This window comes from Chaetodon auriga, chromosome 2, assembly GCF_051107435.1.
Source record: "Chaetodon auriga isolate fChaAug3 chromosome 2, fChaAug3.hap1, whole genome shotgun sequence".
NCBI lineage: Eukaryota > Metazoa > Chordata > Actinopteri > Chaetodontiformes > Chaetodontidae > Chaetodon > Chaetodon auriga.
The window spans coordinates 16,527,656-16,547,470 of NC_135075.1; the positions used below are offsets into that span (position 1 = coordinate 16,527,656).

The 19,815-nt window shown below is 41.1% G+C and overlaps 3 protein-coding genes across 4 annotated transcripts; 1 reads left to right on the forward strand and 2 right to left on the reverse strand.

The window, feature by feature from the left end:
- Positions 1–863: 863 nt before the first annotated feature.
- On the reverse strand, positions 864–5,208 carry necap2 (NECAP endocytosis associated 2). Its single transcript, XM_076741658.1, has 8 exons — positions 5,047–5,208; positions 3,745–3,845; positions 3,225–3,329; positions 2,796–2,877; positions 2,346–2,454; positions 2,092–2,236; positions 1,904–1,988; positions 864–1,741 (listed from the first exon to the last, which is right to left on the reverse strand). Exons 1-8 carry the CDS (start codon positions 5,139–5,141, stop codon positions 1,696–1,698), a joined length of 768 nt encoding a protein of 255 aa, XP_076597773.1. The 5' UTR covers positions 5,142–5,208; the 3' UTR covers positions 864–1,695.
- A 1,893-nt stretch (positions 5,209–7,101) lies between these two features.
- Positions 7,102–10,762, reverse strand: LOC143337989 (SUZ RNA-binding domain-containing-like). The gene is made up of 4 exons (XM_076758057.1): positions 10,279–10,762; positions 9,169–9,218; positions 8,799–9,068; positions 7,102–8,690 (listed from the first exon to the last, which is right to left on the reverse strand). Exons 1-4 carry the CDS (start codon positions 10,327–10,329, stop codon positions 8,579–8,581), a joined length of 483 nt encoding a protein of 160 aa, XP_076614172.1. The 5' UTR covers positions 10,330–10,762; the 3' UTR covers positions 7,102–8,578.
- Positions 10,763–12,561: 1,799 nt separating this feature from the next.
- fbxo42 (F-box protein 42) lies at positions 12,562–19,261 on the forward strand. Of its 2 annotated transcripts, none has more exons than XM_076758069.1 (10): positions 12,562–12,701; positions 13,715–13,994; positions 14,213–14,329; positions 15,091–15,225; positions 15,862–16,015; positions 16,146–16,256; positions 16,676–16,772; positions 17,010–17,066; positions 17,190–17,306; positions 17,414–19,261. In XM_076758069.1, the coding sequence occupies exons 2-10, from the start codon at positions 13,721–13,723 to the stop codon at positions 18,500–18,502; spliced, it is 2,151 nt and encodes a 716-aa protein (XP_076614184.1). In that variant the 5' UTR covers positions 12,562–12,701; positions 13,715–13,720; the 3' UTR covers positions 18,503–19,261. The 2 variants fall into 2 exon arrangements, with proteins under 2 accessions (XP_076614184.1, XP_076614193.1); XM_076758078.1 differs by having other exon boundaries at positions 12,632–12,826.
- The last annotated feature ends 554 nt before the right edge of the window (positions 19,262–19,815 follow it).

A 19,815-nucleotide genomic window follows, 5' to 3' on the forward strand; every position in this document is an offset into this window, starting at 1 on the left:
GCTCATGTCTGTCCGAGTGACATACAGCAGTAAACGCTGTGTTTTTATATACAGATAATTGAGAATATCGCCTCCACATAATAAACATTAGTTATGATTTGATCTCAGAATCCTTGTAGTAATATGCACCCAGTGATGAAGGAAGGACTTAGATCCTTAAGTACTAACACACTGTAAAAATACTCCATTACAAGTAAAAGGTCTGCATTGATTTCAGTAACAGTACGTAAATATTAGAAGTAGTGAGTGCAGAAAATCGTCCTGTGATTGTTAGGCTATTATCTCTCCTGTCATCAGACTGTTCCACTGATGCCCTGATGTAAAAGCAGGATTTTACTGTTGTAGTTGTTGAAGTGCAGCTCATTTTGAACCATTTTTGTATAACACTGCAAATAATGATTATTTAAATTATTTCCTATTTATCTGTGGATTAATCTGCTGATTATTTTCTCCATTAACAGGTTGAACCTAGAGAGAAATGCAGTCACAATCAAAACAGTCAGAAGAATCATAAATCCTTTAATAGCCTGTGTTTCTATTGAAGACTTGGAAATACTGTTCAGTACATCAGTAAAACCTGACCATTTGAACAAAATTAGTTTTGGTGTTTTGAAATTTGGAAATGATGGAAAGTAGGCAAAAAGATGTGCTCAACGTCAGAATAAAACAACTTATTGCACTGATTGAAAATTACATTGAGGAGGAGGTAACTGGTAACCCTTTCCTCTCCTTGTGCCATAAACAACTTTCTGCAATTACTAACAGCTTCAAATTACAATACTTTGATATGTGAGAACAAACTACGGCGGTAAAACCCTCTCTCTTATCTCACGAGCCGAACAATTAAAAACAAAAAGAACCAATGAAATATACTGTTTATTTACAAGAAGACATACATTTATACATTTTACATCTTTTTCTGAAAGGCACTTAATCAAATACTCAATGCAAATTAGCAACAGGATAGAGGAAATTTCAGTTTGGTAAAAGGCACATTTTAAAAAGCAACAACACACACAGCAGAGACGTACGAGGAGCGTATACAAAGACAAACATCAACACACCAACAAAGCACATTCAAACTCTGAGCGACAGACAAGACAGCAATCCTGACTTTTTTTCCCCCCAGTGCTGTGATTTTAAAAATCTGGGGTTTTTCTCACAAAGGCTTAAGAGCTTTAATGTAAAACTAATCATCTAAAGTCAATATAGCTTTACAGGATCTCCTAAAAAAATACCAGAAAACACACACATGCTGGTATTCAGCTAAACAAAACATGGACACTTCAACAGGCAAACCATTTAACTTTCCAATATGGTACGTACAACCTTGAGATGAGTGGTGTAATGAGATAACTGTATGATGGAGCATGATGCTGTAAAGATGAGGCACAGAGGGACAAAATCAAATCTGATTTCTGAACAGTGAAAAGGAAAGGAAGTCTCTCACTGCATAGCTGAGTGTGGAGAAAAAAAGACAATGATTGCAAAAAATATGTACATTGTACTGTTTAATCCTCCAGAGTGTGTTGGTCTGCGGGCTATGGTTTATCTGAACAGATGCGTCACAGAACAGGTGCAGTGAATGAGCCGGTCACCTTTACTAACAGTTCCTCACTTTCAGTTTCTTTTTGCCACAATCGTCCCGTCCGTGGAATGTGTGGAACCTGAGTGTGTGCAAGGTTTTCTCACCACTCAACTAAACTGCACCCATCCTGATTTGACAGCATCTTTACTGGAGCTGTGGAGGAGAGGGGGCGGAAGACGAGAGCAATGATGGAGAGTGATAGAGTTACCAAAGAAATAAATAAAACAAAATAATGAACATAGATATATGGCAGACGGATGAGATGGATCTCTACACAGACAAGAACGCAGGAGATGCTTTCTGGAGACAACTTACTTGGAGCCTGCAGATGTGAAATCTCCCCACATGTCGGAGCTCGGTTGGGCTGCAGGGACGGGGGACCCAAAGTCTAAAAGAGGGGCTGGATTTGGAGGAAAAAAAACAATTATGGAAAGCACGAATACTGTTTAAACACGAGACGATGTTTTTAAAAATGTGATTTGATACAAAAGCACAGTGATTACCAGCATTAGTCTGGACAGCTGGGACTGTCTGCTGTCCCCCAGGAGGTGGTAATAAACCTCCAGCCTTTGCACCTGGTGGAGGTGGGAGGAGACCCCCACCCATGGGCCGTGCTTTGGCCCCACCAGCTTCCTTCTTCTTGATGTTCTGTGACAGATTCATGACAGTTTGTGAATGTCTTAATTAATTACTGCCCTCAATTCTCATCTCATTATTCACATCGTACACATCTGTTACACTGGGGCGAAATGCTCACCCCAATGCTGATCTTGATTGTCTGTCCCTCTTTGAAGCTGAGGTCCAGTTTGGGCGCTGCGCTTTCAGAAGCTTCCATTTTTGCGAGCTCACCTTCTTGCTTCACCCACCTTTAGAAGTAAAGATTGAAAGCATAACAATTATCAGAAAACATCAAACTTAACTGCCGTTCATGATTCAACATCTTTGCAAAGTTACTACTACTTTCAAAGTGTTGTAACAAACTTGATCTACGCAGAATCACCACCCTGCAGTTGTAGCCTCCGCCAGCCAGACAAGTTGCAGTTTACAAACTCAAATAATGTATAATTTGACAAAAGCTATTAAGTGTTTTTTAGCAAGATGGTATTCATCATTAGATTGACATGTCGGACACATGTACAGCATTTCCAGTAAGAAACATGCTGTCTTCCCGGTTGTCATCCAGAGACAGGAAGTGAAGCTTACTTACTTAAAATGATCTTGTAAAGCTACGTTGAAGTCAAATGAGTCTCCACGATCAGCAAAACCCAGTCCGATAAAAGCATGACGTCCTGCATAAAAGCAATTTTCAGAAAAAAAAACACATTAGGCTTCCCTTTGCATCACATAAAACATGAAACATTCATATTCCTGCAGTAAGATAAATACAGTAAGGGATAATGTAAGTTTTTTCCCCAAAAAATATAGAAGTGGGTTTGCATTTAGCAGCAATAGATGACACCTGTATGTGGGGAAACATAAGTAAATCCCTTTTTTTACTGATATATTTTTATATAAATGTGGTGTCATGTCTAAGATTTCTGTGTACAGTATATCTGCCTCCTTTCCTTTATCCTCAGTGTCTCTTATTTCCAAAAGGTTTTCAAACAAAAACAAGAGTCTGATGAGAGCGTCTTACCATTTCCATCCTCTATCCGGATCACAAAATACCTGCTGGAGTCTGTGACCGCTTCAACTACACACCCTGGATACTGCTCGACTGGAGCTTGAGCAAACAACTCTCCTGCAAAGAGCAAACTTACATCAAACAGTGCCTTAGGCTTATTTTCTGCGTTGGAAGAAATCAAGCAAAAACACTGGTTGAAGTAGACGGAAGCAGATGATTTGATCACGCTGACATGAATGAAACTGGAACTGTAGGATCGATTTGATTGAACTGTAGTGTAAATCTGCTGCATACTGTGTGTTTTCTCCCACACTTTTTCTTGAGTATTTGGCCGTTGTTTTTTCTGTGTGCTTGTCATTATCCAACATTGTGTTAAATACATTTATTGGCAGAGCTGTCTTATTATAAGAGAAATTACTTACAGGCACAACCTGAATAACATGTGCAGGTTGGATCTGTCTTGGCAACATGAGCTAAAAGACATACAATGAATTCATGTGGTGAATTATGTATTTGAAAAACACATCATTACCTGTGTTTTTGTCCTCTAACTTAATGAAGGCCATCTTGCCTTTGGCGGTGATTTTCATCCTCCCGCTCCATGCAGGCTCATCCAGCTTCCAGTCAGCAGCTCTACAAAAACAGGAAGCACACAGCTGAAAAGCAGTTTGTCTAATCCACATTCACTGGAACGGCTGACTTGAGCACTGTTTTTCAACACGCAGCTGCAGGCCGTTCACAGCAGGAGGAAGTGAAATTAAGAGTTTTCAGGAAGACTAAAATGAGACATTTGTGTAAAGAGTGATCTCTTTTGTTCTGCTGCCGACATCACAATCCTGTACAGAGCAACCAATCAGCTTTGGAAAACTAGATATTGTGCATGATTTTGAAGTATATATTGTCTCTTCCATTGGGATTTACAGCAGACTGGACTCATCAATATATAACTTTAACATGATGCCTGTGGATCCCTTATGAAGCCCTGAGCTGAAACAAAGCTTCACAGACCTCAGCATTAGAATTAAATACTAAATTAAATATCAAAATACAAAAAGAAATCTTCACTCTGGAGCAGATTAAAAATGCCAATATATTTCTACAATATTAAACCAAAATATTGTAGAGTTTTTAACAAAACATGACAAGAAAAAAAAAGTACTACTGAAAGGTCAACTTTCTCCGGAGCTTTCAACTGCATCTCTGCGAAACTCCGATCTGTGGAGGAAGTCCGTGAGATACAGCTCAAAATATAAAAAAAAGTCTAGCAAGTGGACCTTAAGTTACAGTTTGTACATTTCCTGTTGAATTAGACATGAATAATGTTCCGATACACTGACTCTTTGTGGACACTTGGTAAACGGCTAGCGTCAACTCTACACCCGTACATCCATTTTCGGACAAACACCAACCCTGACATTTCTACAGCGCCAAACTTATCAGATAAGTTATGTCACCATTTCTCATGTCTCTCACAACGAAGTTTCCTTCTGAAATGACAACATGTGTGAGCCACGGGTCAAGAAATGTTTAGTGACAACGTCGGGATGATGTCTGAGAGCAAATTTGCGTTTCGAAATACCGCCAGCGTTGTTTGAGCATAGAGCCAGAAGCGTGTGTATCAGCTAGCGAAGGTCTTTCAATCAACCCGTCAAGAGTTAACAGGCGGTGTGAGCCGCAAACGTCAGCTAATGTGAAAATTAGCAGTGAAATGGAGAAAAATGACATCCAGACAAGCTACCTAACTGTCCGATAATGGATGTCTTCGCGTTAAACTAGCTTGGTGGCCGACTCGTCGTTTAGCCGCTAACGGCACTTCTCTCTGACGTCATCTTACCGATATCCCCGGTTAGAAGCGCGCGGCGGGATCTTGTAAACATGAACCTCTGGTTTCACGCAGAGCATTGACTCGTAACTGTTGTCTTCTGCCATTTTGTCAAGTTTCACTAACTATGAAAACTCAACTTCCGACTTTCAATGGACGCCTCGCTGAAGTTGAGCCAGACGACGAAGATCCCGCATGAGCTGTGGTGCTCGATCCAAACAGCGCCGCGTCTGGACGGGAGGGCTTGAGCACCCGAACGTGCAGTAACACATCCATGACTGCACTGAATGCAGAAGGAGAAGCTCTCACCTGCAGGAATACTGCATGGGATTGAAGGGATAACACATTCTCTGCAGGAGGCAGTGCTGGAAGAAGTATTCAGATCCTTTACTTAAGTAACCCACACTACAACTACAACTCAAAGTCCTGCAATTAAAACATTATTTCAGTAAAAGTATGTGAGTATTGTCGGTAAAATGTACTTTAAAGTATGAAAAGTTAAAGTACTCAATGTTCAGTAAAATGGTCCCTGTTAGTGTTTCACTATTATATATGATGTTTTTGTATTAATATCACAACTGACATCAATGTATTTTACTGTTGTAGATGTTGAGCTAATTTTAATGATTTTAAATACTTTTGGGTAGTTAATTCTACAGCAGTACATCATCAGGCTCATATTACCTATGTAATTTAATAAAGTGGAATGTTTGTTCCTCAATCTCTCAATTTAATATCTTGCTTTATACATTGACAGTATTTTATCAAATCAGCTTCTTGGAACAAAAAAAACAGTCATAGTACTTGCTGCTATGGTACAGTACTTTTAAAATGCTTATCCTTTACTGGTCAATTTGTCATGTAAATTTGAATGTGGCATATTTTTTAATTGTGTAGCTTTTTGAAAATGTTATCACACTGTCTATGGTGCAGTTACTGCCTATAAGCAACCACTAATACTGGAGAATTAAACACTGTAAGATTGCACTGTTCCTGTGTTTGTCTATAACTCACCTGTTATCATCTGAGTCACAGTGGGAATAATGATCAATATTTTGAAATGTGTTTAAACACAATTGGTTTATTCCTATCTGTATCACAGATTAGAAATAACATATGCTTCAAACTCATTTAACCTTCTGCTGAAGAAGCAGGTTTCACAAAATATAAAACATACACCAAGTTCTCTTTTGTGTTTATTAAAGGGTTTTCAAATGTCATCTGCGTTTTTCAAGTTTCAAAATAACACTGACATCGAAACTAGACAGGTGGCTGTAAATGACTGAAACAAAGTGTCATACGAAGATCACAGAAGATGAGTATTTGCTTTTAGTTATCCATTTAAAATGCTAACACATCCCAGACATTTCAAGAACTGAACCTAATCCCTTGAGACAGTGTATTACGGGCATGTGTCCTTAATGTTGTAGGTCCAAACCCAGTTTACTACCTTGCATTTCATCCCCTCCCAACAGTGCATACTTTCCCATAAAAAAAAGATATTGAAGCATTAAAGCTGTAATAGACAACTGATATTGCCGTCAGCAAGCAACAACAACAGGTAACTTCAATTCTCAGACACTAGTGAACGATGCAGTCACTTTTTTGCAGCCAGTGGCACAAATGCAGCCGTTTCAACCATACTGAGAAGTTTGCTGCTGTGCAGACGCAAGTTGTTTAATTCACTCTTAACCAGGTTCAACTCATTACAGTTCTCAATATTTCCAATCAACAATTTTAGTGAAATCATTTGGCGAAATTATGGTCAAAGCACAGTTGTGGAGCACCTCTGTAAAAAAATGCATTATTGCACCGTTACTGAGTGTGGTTTTGTATTTGCCGAAAACACTTGCTGAAATAATTAACCAATCACAAGTGCACAAAGAAGCGCAGCATTAACAAGCACATTGGAAAATTTACATTTATATCCAGGAATCATTTGTCATTTAAGGCATACAAGTGTCAATAGGTTGAAAATACGCTGGTTTATTTACTGTGAAACTGTCAGCAACGATCAGGACTGGTAACTCATCAGTGTTTGATGAGCATACTGATTTCCTTTGCTTTCAATCGGTGCAAACAATGGTGTAAAATCCTTTTGTGTGAAAAACACCACAGGAAAGACATTCATCAAAACCAGGCAGTGGAATTTGGCTTCATTCAAATGATTAAAAAGTTTGATTTCTACTATTTTTGAATCATTTTTGTAGTTTCACCACAAATTTCCCTGACATTTGTTTTCCCAAAATAAAGCAGTTGCAACATGGCTGCGTCTGAGGAAATTGCAAATCATCATTTTAATAGCTCAGTCAGTCTGTACATGCAACTGGTGCAAGTCTTCTTTTCTAGACGGACACAGTGCAGATGACTGTAAGAGAACTTCCAACTTAGCTCTTCTGATGAGAAACAGCGAGGCAGCACACACAGGGATACCTATGCACGACAAATTTGGGTTTCAATTCATGAGTAGGTCTGACTTTTCCCGTTTTGCTAAAATTTAATGACACTACCAATACAGTTTCCTACATCATCTAATCTCTGGCACACTACTGATCTCCTGACCTAAACATGTTATGTCTCAAAAAACAAAAACACGAACATGAAAAAACAATGTAAACTGTTTAAAATAAAAGATAATTTGAAACAAAACACAGCACAGGTAATTAGGCAATATGTAAAAATAATCCAGGGAGTAGAGTCGTTATTATTGCTTGAATAAGCCTAGAATTTGTGACATTCTGTCCTTCTGATCTATAATCTTTGGCCACAGGCTGTGTGCCCACCGGGCATTTCTTTCCTAGCTACCAGTGCCAAACAGAGGCCTGCAGACTGTGGAAAGTGCTGGTTTGGGCCTCTGCCATTTGCTATGCAACTACAGTATTAAAATGCACTTTTGTGCACTCAAAGGTTTGGATCAGTGTGACTTCCTATCACCTTGCACTCGAAGTGCTGAACACACAGAAAACTCTCGACACTGTGAAGCACTTCATTTCCACTGAACCTGACAAACTGAGGCCAGCCTCCCGGTGGACACCCAGCCATGAACCACACTCTGTCCGTGGAAAGGCCAGCTTCTTCGTTTGCGTGTCTCTGGGGGAATTCCCACAGATTCACGAGGTCTCCTTATACTCCCTGAAAAGACAGACACCCGATGCCCTGGTGCTCGTCCGGCCAATCATACTTAAAATCATAGGGCACCTCATGGTACATCAGAGTATCACAGTGTGTAGGGACGTGAGGCAGACGCCTGTTCACAGTGTGGAACAGAAGGGGTCTCAGATCTTTGGCTGATCTCGGCCAGCCCCTTGCCATGTTCCACAGAAGGAAAAGACAAGGTGAAAGGCAAAGACCATGCCAGTAAGCAGAGTAAAGAGAGGGTGGGGAAGTTCATTTCAATCCATGCTACGTCTTCATATTTCTGTTGTCTATTCAATAGTTTGTCTTCCCACCGCTCTGCTCTTCATACCACACACACCCCCTTTAACTGCCACCCTTCATGCCCTCTCAGGGAGACAGCTGATTCCTTGCAGCAGGCAGCTCCTGTTTATCTGCAGAGTCTGAAGCCTGAGGTGCCATCTGGGCCTGTGGGCTGGCGGATCACATGATTGTTTGGACGAACTGGTTCTGTTGGTTGCTGCGCGTTCATACGAGCTGGCCTAATGATATGAGGAGAAATGAGAATAAATTACATAGGTTTTTTCCCACTTTCAGGTGTTTTGCACTCAGATTTATAACTATCGTTCTTCTTTGTTGTAATGTCTTACCTGTCTTGGCATGGATTGTCCTGAGGAGTATCATCTGAAGAAGCACTACCCAAAATCCTTCTTCGGGCTTCAGCATACTCTGCCTCCCTCTGGGCCAAAGACTTCATCTGCTGAGAGGGACGAGACGAGGATGCGGGGTTTCCTGTGGTGCCGTTATTTGAAGGACGTTTCAAAATTCGAATTTGCGGTGGGGGTGCTGCAGGCAGAGAGTCATCCTGGATTACAATAGCAGTTCGAATAGGTGAGCCACCCGAACCCAAGTTGGATTTCCTGTACCGGTAAATATGTGTAAGAGGAATAATGTTATTGGAAAAAAAATGCAATTTTACCATGCATTAAACACTTTTATTTTTTTTTCCTCTTTGCTTACTTTGCCTCCTGATTTATTTTCAGTTTAGCCTCAAGCCTTCTCTCGATTTCCTAAGGAGAAAGACATATTTATTCCATTTGTATTACTATCCAACAAGTTCAACAATCTGCCTCATTCACCTGTACAGCAAACATATTCATTAGTGATACTGATAAAACATTATCAATGACTTATGTGTACAGATTATGGCTTTTATGATAGATTTAACTAAAACTGCATACAGTGGATGTATTTCCTATGTAAACAGGATGGAGGGCAGGGGTTAAAGCAGTAACAATGTGATTCTTTACATATGTTATACATTTTCAGACAGAAGCTGAAATTCATCCTTAGTGTAAAGCCAAAAGTCGACAAGGTGAACAGGCTACATAAATCAGTACCAGCTGTTGGATTTCAGGTTGCTCATTATCATGGTTACAGAATTACATAATGTAATAACTCAATTATTACAGTAATAAAACTCCATAATAATAAAAATTTTCCAGTCATAACAGTGAGGTGGACATGTTTTTACTGCCACTTGTTTGAGATTGTAGAGAGTATAAAATCTGATTTCAGGGGATGGATTTCAAAAACATCTGGTAATTTTAGTTTGCCACAATCAAATCAGACTGTTCAAGTCAATTAACCAATGCACGCTAGAAAATCTGATAAATGTAATCGATTACAGTGTAAATATTCTTTCGCCATAACCCTGAACATAGTCCACTGTTATGGTCTGTAGTGATTCACCTCGGTGCTGCCTGTCATTTCCGCAATGGGCGGGTCTAAACAATGAGGGAATTGTCGGAAAAAGTAGACTTTGTAAAAAGAAAAATAGTTTTCATTGTGGATGTTACTCGGGATTTCGCACACATCACACAATCATTCTGTGGCGTAAATAAAATGGACATGAAGCATGAAGACAGGATCAGTCCCATGTCGTTGTGGGACGGCGAGGCCTGCCAGACTCAGTCTTCCTCTGATACGAAAACAAGCCAAAATACATGTTTACATGATCAGGAATCAGACAGATGCAGCATATCGTGGGTTCTCTTGAGTGACTATCAGCCCATATTCGGGTTATAATCTTGTTTAGTAGAATACATGCAAAACGTTAGTGTCTCTCACCCCGCTATCGGCTGCCTCTTCCCAGCTCTCTGCAACCTCTTCATCCTCCATGTTTAACACAACTGCTGGCTGGTTACCTCCTCGGGTCCGCTGTCTAAGTGTTTCCTATCCACACAGAGGGCATGGGGCGGTGGGCAGCGCTCACACAGATCTGCTAGGAAGTCAATCTCACGACTTTTTGTGATTAGATGAAGGCTGAATTAGCTAAATTCGCAAACCTTCCCTTGGCCGCGTGTTAGCCTGCTAGCTTAATGCTCAACTGAGGGCAATCCCCCCTGGCTGCCTGCTACTTTAAATTTGGCGTCACGTCCACCTTGGTAAATCAACCGGCCACTGGCGTCGTCCATGCGCCGCTCAGACGGAAAGAACTCTGACTGTATACAGTAATTCTGGACTGTCGACACTTATGTGAGCTCCGTTTTAAGACTTAAGCTATGCTTCTCAAGTTTATCTGTTTAAACATGAGGGGAAATGACGTTATGTTAACGTTAACTTAGGTCGCGTTAACTTGCTAGCTTCCAAGTTCCAAGAAAACTAGCTAACCGGCAAGATAGAAAAAGAAATGAAATGCATATTCTGACAAAGCTGCCCCTTCGTATTAGGAGATACACTCAGTACTCCACCATCATACTGTCGTTAAATTTTTATTTTGGTGGACAGGACACAGAGTTGTATGAAGCTGCTTGTGATGAGCATGGCCCTGAAGGTAACTGCTGCGTTCAAGTCTTGTGTGACGCACGCAAACGTCCACGTTGTTCATTGGAGAAAAAGACATAAAAGCCCAAAGTGACAGACGCTAATAAAAAATATCAACACATTATCATATATAATGATGAAATCTGATTGTAAATTTATTGAAAGGGCGTGAAATGATTAAATGTGATATGAAATGTTGTAAATGGGCCTCAGCAGTTGAATGGGGGAAATGAACGATAATGACTTGGATGCAGCATTACAGTCAGTTGTTCTCTTACCTCTGCAGGTGTTTTCAGTCCATAGTTAATACACCCAGAAACTCAAAACGTGTTTATGCAGTTTTAATGGATTTTCAAGTGGCTCAGAATATGAGTCCAATGTACAGCAGATAAAACTGTATCAGCTCCATTTAAGATTAGTGATTGATTTCAGGTTCAAATATACAGTACCAAAGACCAGGCCAGCAACACAAGAAAACTGACTGAATTCCATTTAACACCTAAGCTTTTCAATAAAAATCTCTGCACATAAAGCTGCAGATGTAACTAACACTAAGCCTGCTAGTCACGAATATAAGCAGTCATTTTTTGATTTATTTATTTATTTTTTTTTTTTTACATATGGTGTCCAAACCACTGCTCCTTTTACTTTTTTCTAGTCAATGGTGGTGCAGGTGTGACTGAAACTGCAGGTCTGATGTTGAACTTGCCTAAGCCTGATTTTGTGTGCTTCATGTTAATGGTGTAGTGTCCTAGGTTATTTCTGACACTAGATTTAATTGTACGTAATGAATTGTATTAGGCTAGTATTTTGTTTGGGACGTGTTTGCACACTTATACATTATTTACATCATCATCATCATCATCATCATCATCATCATCATCGTCTATGTAGGGAAAAGATAAATATGGTCATGATGCAACAGCAAAGACACCAGGTGCAGTGTTCATAAAACATATGTAGCTTTTGATTTAAACATCATGTACATTGTATGAATATAAACATTGTATGAAACTATGGATGATAGCTGGCCACCACTGGAGTATGAAATTTCAGCAGTACAATCCTGTAACCCATCAAATACAGTTAGACTAAATACAGGCATTTCATTCTAAGGCCCAGAGATGTATGCTATGGGACAGGCCAACTTCCTGCAACACATGAATTATGAAAACTTGATTATTTTTTTTAAATGTAGGTCTGAAGTAACAGGTGGAGGAGGCATCGCTTCATGTAGCTACAAGAACTTGGACATGTCTTTCTTTCTTTCTAGATTCACAGGTGTTATTGAAATCTTAAAAATAAATAAATAAATAAATAAATAAATAAAAATCCTGCATTTACATCCTCTGCAGTTATCTCACCCGTAATTTACAATAACCAAAATTAGGTAAATAGCGCACATTTATACTATATGTAATTTTGTTAAAGTGATATGTTCATTTGCTGGATTTTAAGGTGTTACATGGGGTAATTCCTATCTATCCCCGAGGTAACTAATTTGCCCACAGCAGCTGGGGGCGCAGTGTTTGGTACATCGGACCCACCCTGATACCACAGACAGTCAGCGGCTGCTAGAGCGTCGCTGTGCTGCGGAGGACGCTGTTCGCAGAGCGGAAGATGGCGACTGTTTGGAGGCTGCAGAGGAACCTCCGGAGCTGATACCGGGGGGAAGGAGAGGAAAGATACACGCTTAGAGCCCACAAAAGACCACGTCTAAAACAACGGTATAAATAATGCCGCAACGGTTAAGGAGTTAAATTGACAACATTTCAGGGGGAAACCCTGAAAAAGTATCTGACATTAGAGGAGCTAACGCTAGCTGCAGCACACAGCGTCTGCTCAAGCTAAGGTTGGCAAAGATTATCAGTAGACAAGACTGAAGATGTCAGCTAGCTAGCTTGCTAGCTAGCTAGCTGGGTGTAACGTTAGCTGAGACTGCTGCCCTGAGAAGATCGTGTCATCAAGATAATTAAGAAGTATGGTGTGTCCATGGTTTGTCAGGCAGAGGTTTTTAAAAGAAAAGGCGCTATCTATGGCTATCTGCCATTCGCTAAAGCTTCATTGATGTTAGCTTACGATAGCTTGGGTGCTCTTGATCAATCAGCTAGCGTTAGCCGGTGCTAGCTTGTGTGCTCTGAGGATCAAATGTTAAAAAAAAATAACATGTAGCTGTTACACGGCGGTTAGCCAGCGAAATAGTGGTTTTTAGCATACGCCAGTGCTCGTTTATCTGTATGACATATCGCACCTTTCATGTATTTTCTCAGGTAGTTAGGTTTTGGTGATAATTAGCATTAGCAATCCAACATGTCATTTATTATGTGATGCTAACGACAGCTAGTTAGATGTAGCTAACGATATAAGAGGGACGTGTGATGTAGAGGGACCAGCTGCTCAGGCTAAAGAAAGGGCACCACCCGTTTCAGACAATGGATGTGACGATGAGACGACGAAGATTGCTGAGTACTAAATGCCACAGAAATGTTTTGATGGTTAAAGGTTTGCAGTGTCATTCGGTTTGTTGGGTTGGGCCAAATCTGTTCCAATTATGTCTGAGGCTTCATCCTCATTAAATTTCAGTTGCAGAAATCCATTAAAGAACATACAAAGCAGATGTGAAAATGGCAATTTTAATTGCTGTTATTATGAAGCTAATTGTAGCTGATGGTAAAAATGCTCCTGGACATCATGAACATTAGTGCATACATCACTTGCATGTCTCCCCATGTCTCAACAGACAACAATGTCCCGTTCCCCTGACAATGAGGATGGATGCTTTGTTGCCATGGATACAGAGGACGATGGTGCAGAGTCTGCTGGGATAACAGAGGAGGGAGAGGCAAAGATGGGGTCCTGCCGACAAGAAGGGAACATGGACAGCGGTGCCAAAGGAGGGGGGAGGACGATGGTGGAGTTGCCAGAGGAAGTTCTTGAATATATTCTGTCCTTTCTCTCACCATACCAGGAGCACAAGACCGCTGCACTTGTCTGTAAGCAGTGGTATCGCCTCATTAAAGGTATGCCTCTCATATTTACATAGTCTTATATAAAACTGTATCAGGAGGAGGACTAGTTACAGTGGGTGTGAGTGGGCATTACACTATGAGCAGAACAGTAAAACGTACATTTTAAACACCTGAAAGGGAAAGTTTAAAAAGTAATGCTCATCATCTAATCATTGTTCACGTAAATTTTTCTGTGATTCAGTTGCTTACTAATATTTTATTTGAACTAGGTGTTGCTTATCAGTGTTACCACGGTTTCTTGAGAGCTGTCCAGGAGGGAAATATCCAGTGGGAAAGTCGCACATACCCATATCCAGGAACCCCTATCACTCAGCGTTTCTCACACAGTCAGTATTTGCTGCTTTCCAACACTTAATGTCAATATGAGTTGCATGTCATATATACAGTGTTGAATAAGACTACGTCTGCCAAGAAGTCATAAATACAGAACTTCAGGTTCCATCTCACATCTCAAAAACGTTTCAGTGCTGTTTTAGCTGTGGATCATATTATGAGTTCAGTGTGTAGCAGATAAAATGGCTTCTGCACTGTGCAATAGTGGTTCATAAAAAGACGAACATTGGACACTCGATTCATTTTGTTATCTGATGGACTTCAACAACACTTAAAATACATTTATTGTTATGGAGGTAGCACATATTCATGTTGGTACTTTCAAGCTGATGCAAACATTTTATCAGCAGCTTTACACTTTGAACATTGACACAGAAGAGCAGTTACCTCTAAGTTTAACTTTATGTTAATGTAGCATAAACTACCTTTTTAATGATGCATGCAGTAATTTGACTGCAGTGTCAGAAAGGCTTAACTGTGTATTTTAAGGTCATCTAATGGAGAAAACTAGGCCATCTTAAAAAATGGCTGTTTTAAATCATGAATTAATCTCTCAGTGCAGCTGTATACAACTATGAACAAAGATTTGGTGATGTCTTCCACATACTATTTTACTGGAAACACGAGGCACTGATTTTACTGTTGTTGGCATGCACACACACATGCAAAAAAGTATATATATAAAAACACTCAAAGCTCACTGTTTTTGCTGTAAAGCTGTGGGTCATTTTTCTCTTTTTTTTTTTGATTGCAGGTGCATGTTATTATGACTCAAACCAGTCCATGTATGTGTTTGGGGGTTGTACTCAGAGTAGCTGCAATGCTGCCTTCAATGACCTATGGAGACTTGACCTCAACAGCAAGGAGTGGATCCGCCCTTTAGCCTCAGGTACGAGCAGCTTACAAGCAGTCAGGGACAACAAGAAGCAGAGCTCTTTTTACAATATGCAGCTCTGGTAAAAAAGTAACTTCACATGGGGCTTATGTAAGGGGAACTGTGGGAGGCTGAACCACATTAGTGAATATAGCAGTCAGATGCTCAGCAGCAGGAACTGAGTATGCAGTGTTTGAGGAGGTGGTGATAAAAAAGACAGAATCACCAATTAAATGAGGTTGTAGTGAAATGTTTTTACTAGTGCACTTTCATTTTATTGCTGTAAACTTTAGAACTTACTGTGTCTTCTTTGAAATTGTTTGCTATGTATTATATAACCTGTCTAAAGAGATTTACTGAGAGATTCGTTCTGCTTGATCATTAAATTAATGCTTATGTATTTTTAGACACTTTGTAATGTTTATGTGAAGTGGAAAAAGTTACGCAGTGACATGTTTTCCATTTTTGTTCAGCCATTTTCACTGAAGGTGTTAAGTGGGAGTCAGCTTAGAAGTTAGTTAAATGTGTATTTCTTCTCCACTGAAATATTTTTGGGTGTGTACGAGTTAGGTTAATGTTTTACTCATACATACAACATCATGCTAATTTTAGCAAAAATTTGAGGCACATCTTTGCTCCTTTGTCTTACAGGCTCTTATCCATCTCCGAAAGCTGGAGCGACTCTAGTGATGCACAAAGACCTGCTAGTGTTGTTTGGGGGATGGACTCGTCCCAGCCCGTATCCACTCCACCAACCAGAAAGGTTTTTTGATGAAATCCACACCTACTCCCCTTCAAAGAACTGGTAAGAGAGACTTCAGTACTAGGAGTTAAAGGATGTAGTTGTGACAGGTTGAAACTTTGTGCACTTGAACGTTTCACCATCGTTATCTTTTTCTCTCTTTTTGTGATCAATTTGTCTTCCATTGTCTCAGGTGGAACTGTATAGTAACAACACATGGACCTCCACCTATGGCTGGCCACTCTTCCTCTGTAATTGGAAACACCATGGTGGTGTTTGGAGGATCACTAGGAGCACGTCAAATGTATGAATGTATTACTTGTATTTAATTATCCAAAATTAGCTGGAGACATTAAACCTGTTACTTTTAGAATACAACAAAGATGGCGAGACGTCTAGTTTCATGTTCATAAAGGTGCTTCACCTTGTTGTTCATAGGCAGTAAAAATGTTACTGGCTTCTCAGGTGTCAGGTGATTGAGAGTATATGATTTACTGAGGTTATAAAATTACATTACCTATAGCCCCAATATACAGTCACCATAATAAGGCACATAAAACAGAAAACAGAGCACAAGTGACTGTGGAGCTGTTACACAGCCTGTGTAGATGAACTGATAGACGACCTGGCTTGTAGTGTCAAACTTCGTTAAATTGGGTGTATTAATGAATAAAATCTTTGGCTGTGACACCTCACCACGGTCCCTTTGATGGTTCTGATCAGGAGTAATGAAGTCTGGGTTCTGGATCTGGAGCAGTGGTCCTGGTCCAAACCACCCATATCTGGCCCTTCACCCCACCCACGAGGAGGCCAGTCACAAGTAAGAAAGCTTCAATATTTGACCTAAACAAAATCATACATTTTCTTTCTGACAGTCTGAGATAGTATTATTGCTCGTTTCAACTTTTTACAAAGTCTTACTTGGCGTCCTCTGACATTAAAGTTGTTGTCCCTTTCAATTTCAACCCTGAAAGACAGCTTTCTCCTCTCCGTGCACATTGCAAGTGTACATTTTCATGTGAAATTAAGTAACACCTGTTACTTGTTTTCCCATTAGATTGTGATTGACGATCAGACGTTGCTCATTTTGGGAGGCTGTGGTGGCCCTAACGCAGTAAGTTCTGTTGTTACTTCATTCCAGTCTGAGAACAACACATCTCTATCTCCTAGCAAATGTTCCATGTTATTGTAAGTGAGTACATTTTTGAATTTTTCCCATTTGTCTTGTGTGTTAAAGCTCCTTAAAGATGCCTGGCTCCTCCACATGGATGCACCACCATGGAGGTGGCAGCAGCTGCAGGTGGAAAACGAGGACCACGGGGCCCCAGAGCTGTGGTGTCATCCAGCTTGTAGAGTAAGTGTCTGTCTTAGCTGTCACCCCTACTCTGCATATCAATGTGTGTACTCATTAGACTGATCACCAACATGTCTTTTTTCCTCATCTTGTTCTTTTACCTGTAGGTGGGCCAGTGTGTGGTGGTTTTCTCACAGGCTCCATCTGGACGTGCACCACTCAGCCCAAGTCTTAACTCTCGGCCCTCCCCCATAAGTGCCACACCTGCCCCTCTGGGCCCCGAACCGCCTTCCCTGCGCTCTCAGTCTCCCGTTCGGAGCGGGGCTGCTGGTGTTGTCCTTGGAGCCGTTGAAGAGGCTCCATGTGTAAACGGTCGCTGGGGCACGCTGAGACCTCGGCCTTCAGCGAGAGGAAGTGCCAGAGATGGGAGCCCATCCTCATCCCAACAGCCGTCTCCTTCACAAGGCCCAGACAGCCCTCCTCTTCCTGCACTTCCCCCATTATTAAATGGATCCTCCCCTTCACCTCGGACCAGCCCAGCCCAGGCTGCATCCCCTCCCTCTCGCCCTCACCTGCCTGCCTCCACAGACTATGACTGGGAGTCTCCCCCTTCTGCCGCTCAACACCCTGAGGTGCCCAGCACGAACGGCCTGCATACACCTCCCGCAGGCTCCCCACGCACTCCCCCAGGAGCAGTGTCCCCTGCTGCCTTACGACGAGGTCTGGAAGCGGTGAAAAACAAATCTTCCTCGTCTTTACCGTCTTCATCATCATCGTCTTCCCTCCAGACACAGGGGGCTTCTGGAGGAGGAAGTGGTGGTGGTGGTGGTGGTGGTGGTGGAGGAGGAGGAGGAGGAGCAGCAGGTCCACCTGGAACCCCTCCGTCATCATCCTCCAGCCCTCCACAGGCCGCTGGAGCTGATGGACATGCTATTCCTCCTATTGCACGGCGTCTTGGCCATCATCCACCTCAGAGCCTGAACGTAGGGAAACCTCTGTACCAGTCTCTCAACTGCAAGCCCATGCAGATGTATGTGTTGGATGTGTCCCGGGCCAAATCTGCTGGGGTGGTGTCCTGGAGAGTTTACGGGAATGGGACTCCTGCTGCGGTTACAGGGCCGCCTGAGACCAGCCTTCATACAGTGGTACAGGGAAGGGGAGAGCTCATCATTTTTGGGGGCCTCATGGACAAAAAACAGAATGTGAAGTACTACCCTAAAACCAACGCCTTGTACTTTGTACGTGCTAAAAGGTAATGCAGCTCCAGGCGGGATCGGGAAGTCAGATGCTCCACCCTGTGACCACACAAGGGAATTGACACACAAGGCCTTTTTCCTACAGAGAGGAGTATGAGGGGAAAAAAAAAAACATAATCATTGTTTGTTGTTCCACTTCAAATTCACTATTCTCCCTTCTGCCTATTGCAAGCATTCAAAATAAAACACTTTAACTACACTTTGATAAAAACATTTGTTTGAATGAGAATCCTGACTGTGTGTGAATGTGTGTGTGTGTGTGTGTGTGTGTGTGTGTGTGTGTGTATGAGTGTGTGACTGTGTGACTGCAGTGATTAGAGAGAACAGAACAGTTTTTGTTGTTCCCCAAAAGATGATCAGCCAAACAATAACATTTCTGTTTTTCAGTGTCACGCTCCTCCGAACTCTTGAAAGAGAGGAACTCTGGGAGAACGGACGCTTTTAACAGAACGGTTGATAACTACCGTGCTTTTTGTATCACTCTTTAAGCCTGCAATGTTTACATTGAAAACGGTTTGAGTGTGTGCGTGTGTGTGTGTGTGTGTTTACGTGTGTGTGTGCACGGTGGTGGTTAAAAGTTGTTGAATAATGTGTTGGGGGCCATGGTGGGTGAGAGATGGGGCACTGTACTATAAACATAGTTCAACAATAAAGGCCTCCATGTCTGAGAACAGTATGATGTGAGATTTATCCACAACTCCAAACTTCATGCTTCTGTTTAATGCAGTTGAGTTTATAGCATTAAAATATTCTACTTTGAAAACCGCCTCTGAACTGGTTTGGTTGCCGTCCCCCTCTGACATTATCAGGAACTAATTCTAAGTAGTGCAATTAAAAAAAACATTAATGTTCCTAGTTTGTTTTCACAAAGTCAGACACTAAATTAAAAGTGTCTAATACACAAAGAACTATATTCAAGGTGTTGGAGCGGAGTCATTTTTTTGGATGTAAACATTGACTTTAATGGAAATGGTGTGACATTGTCAGTGCACAGTACTTCAATCACCACCTGGCTGAAATCATACAACTGTCTCAACAATGTGAACGTTTGAGTCTTTTCCACGTCACCCTCTGTCCCACGACATGAATGCTGCATTTCACTCGTCTGAACTCCATCTTGGATCATGTGACTGACAGAACATAAACTCAACAGTTTGCTGAGCTTCAACGTTTCTAAATGTGTTCAACCACAACAATTTGAATTTTTTTTTTTGTTACGTTGAATTTTAAGATGCAAAAATTACTTTTTCTCGAATATCCGACACTTGAATCTTCTGTGTGAGTATGTGATTAAATAATATCTATATATTTGC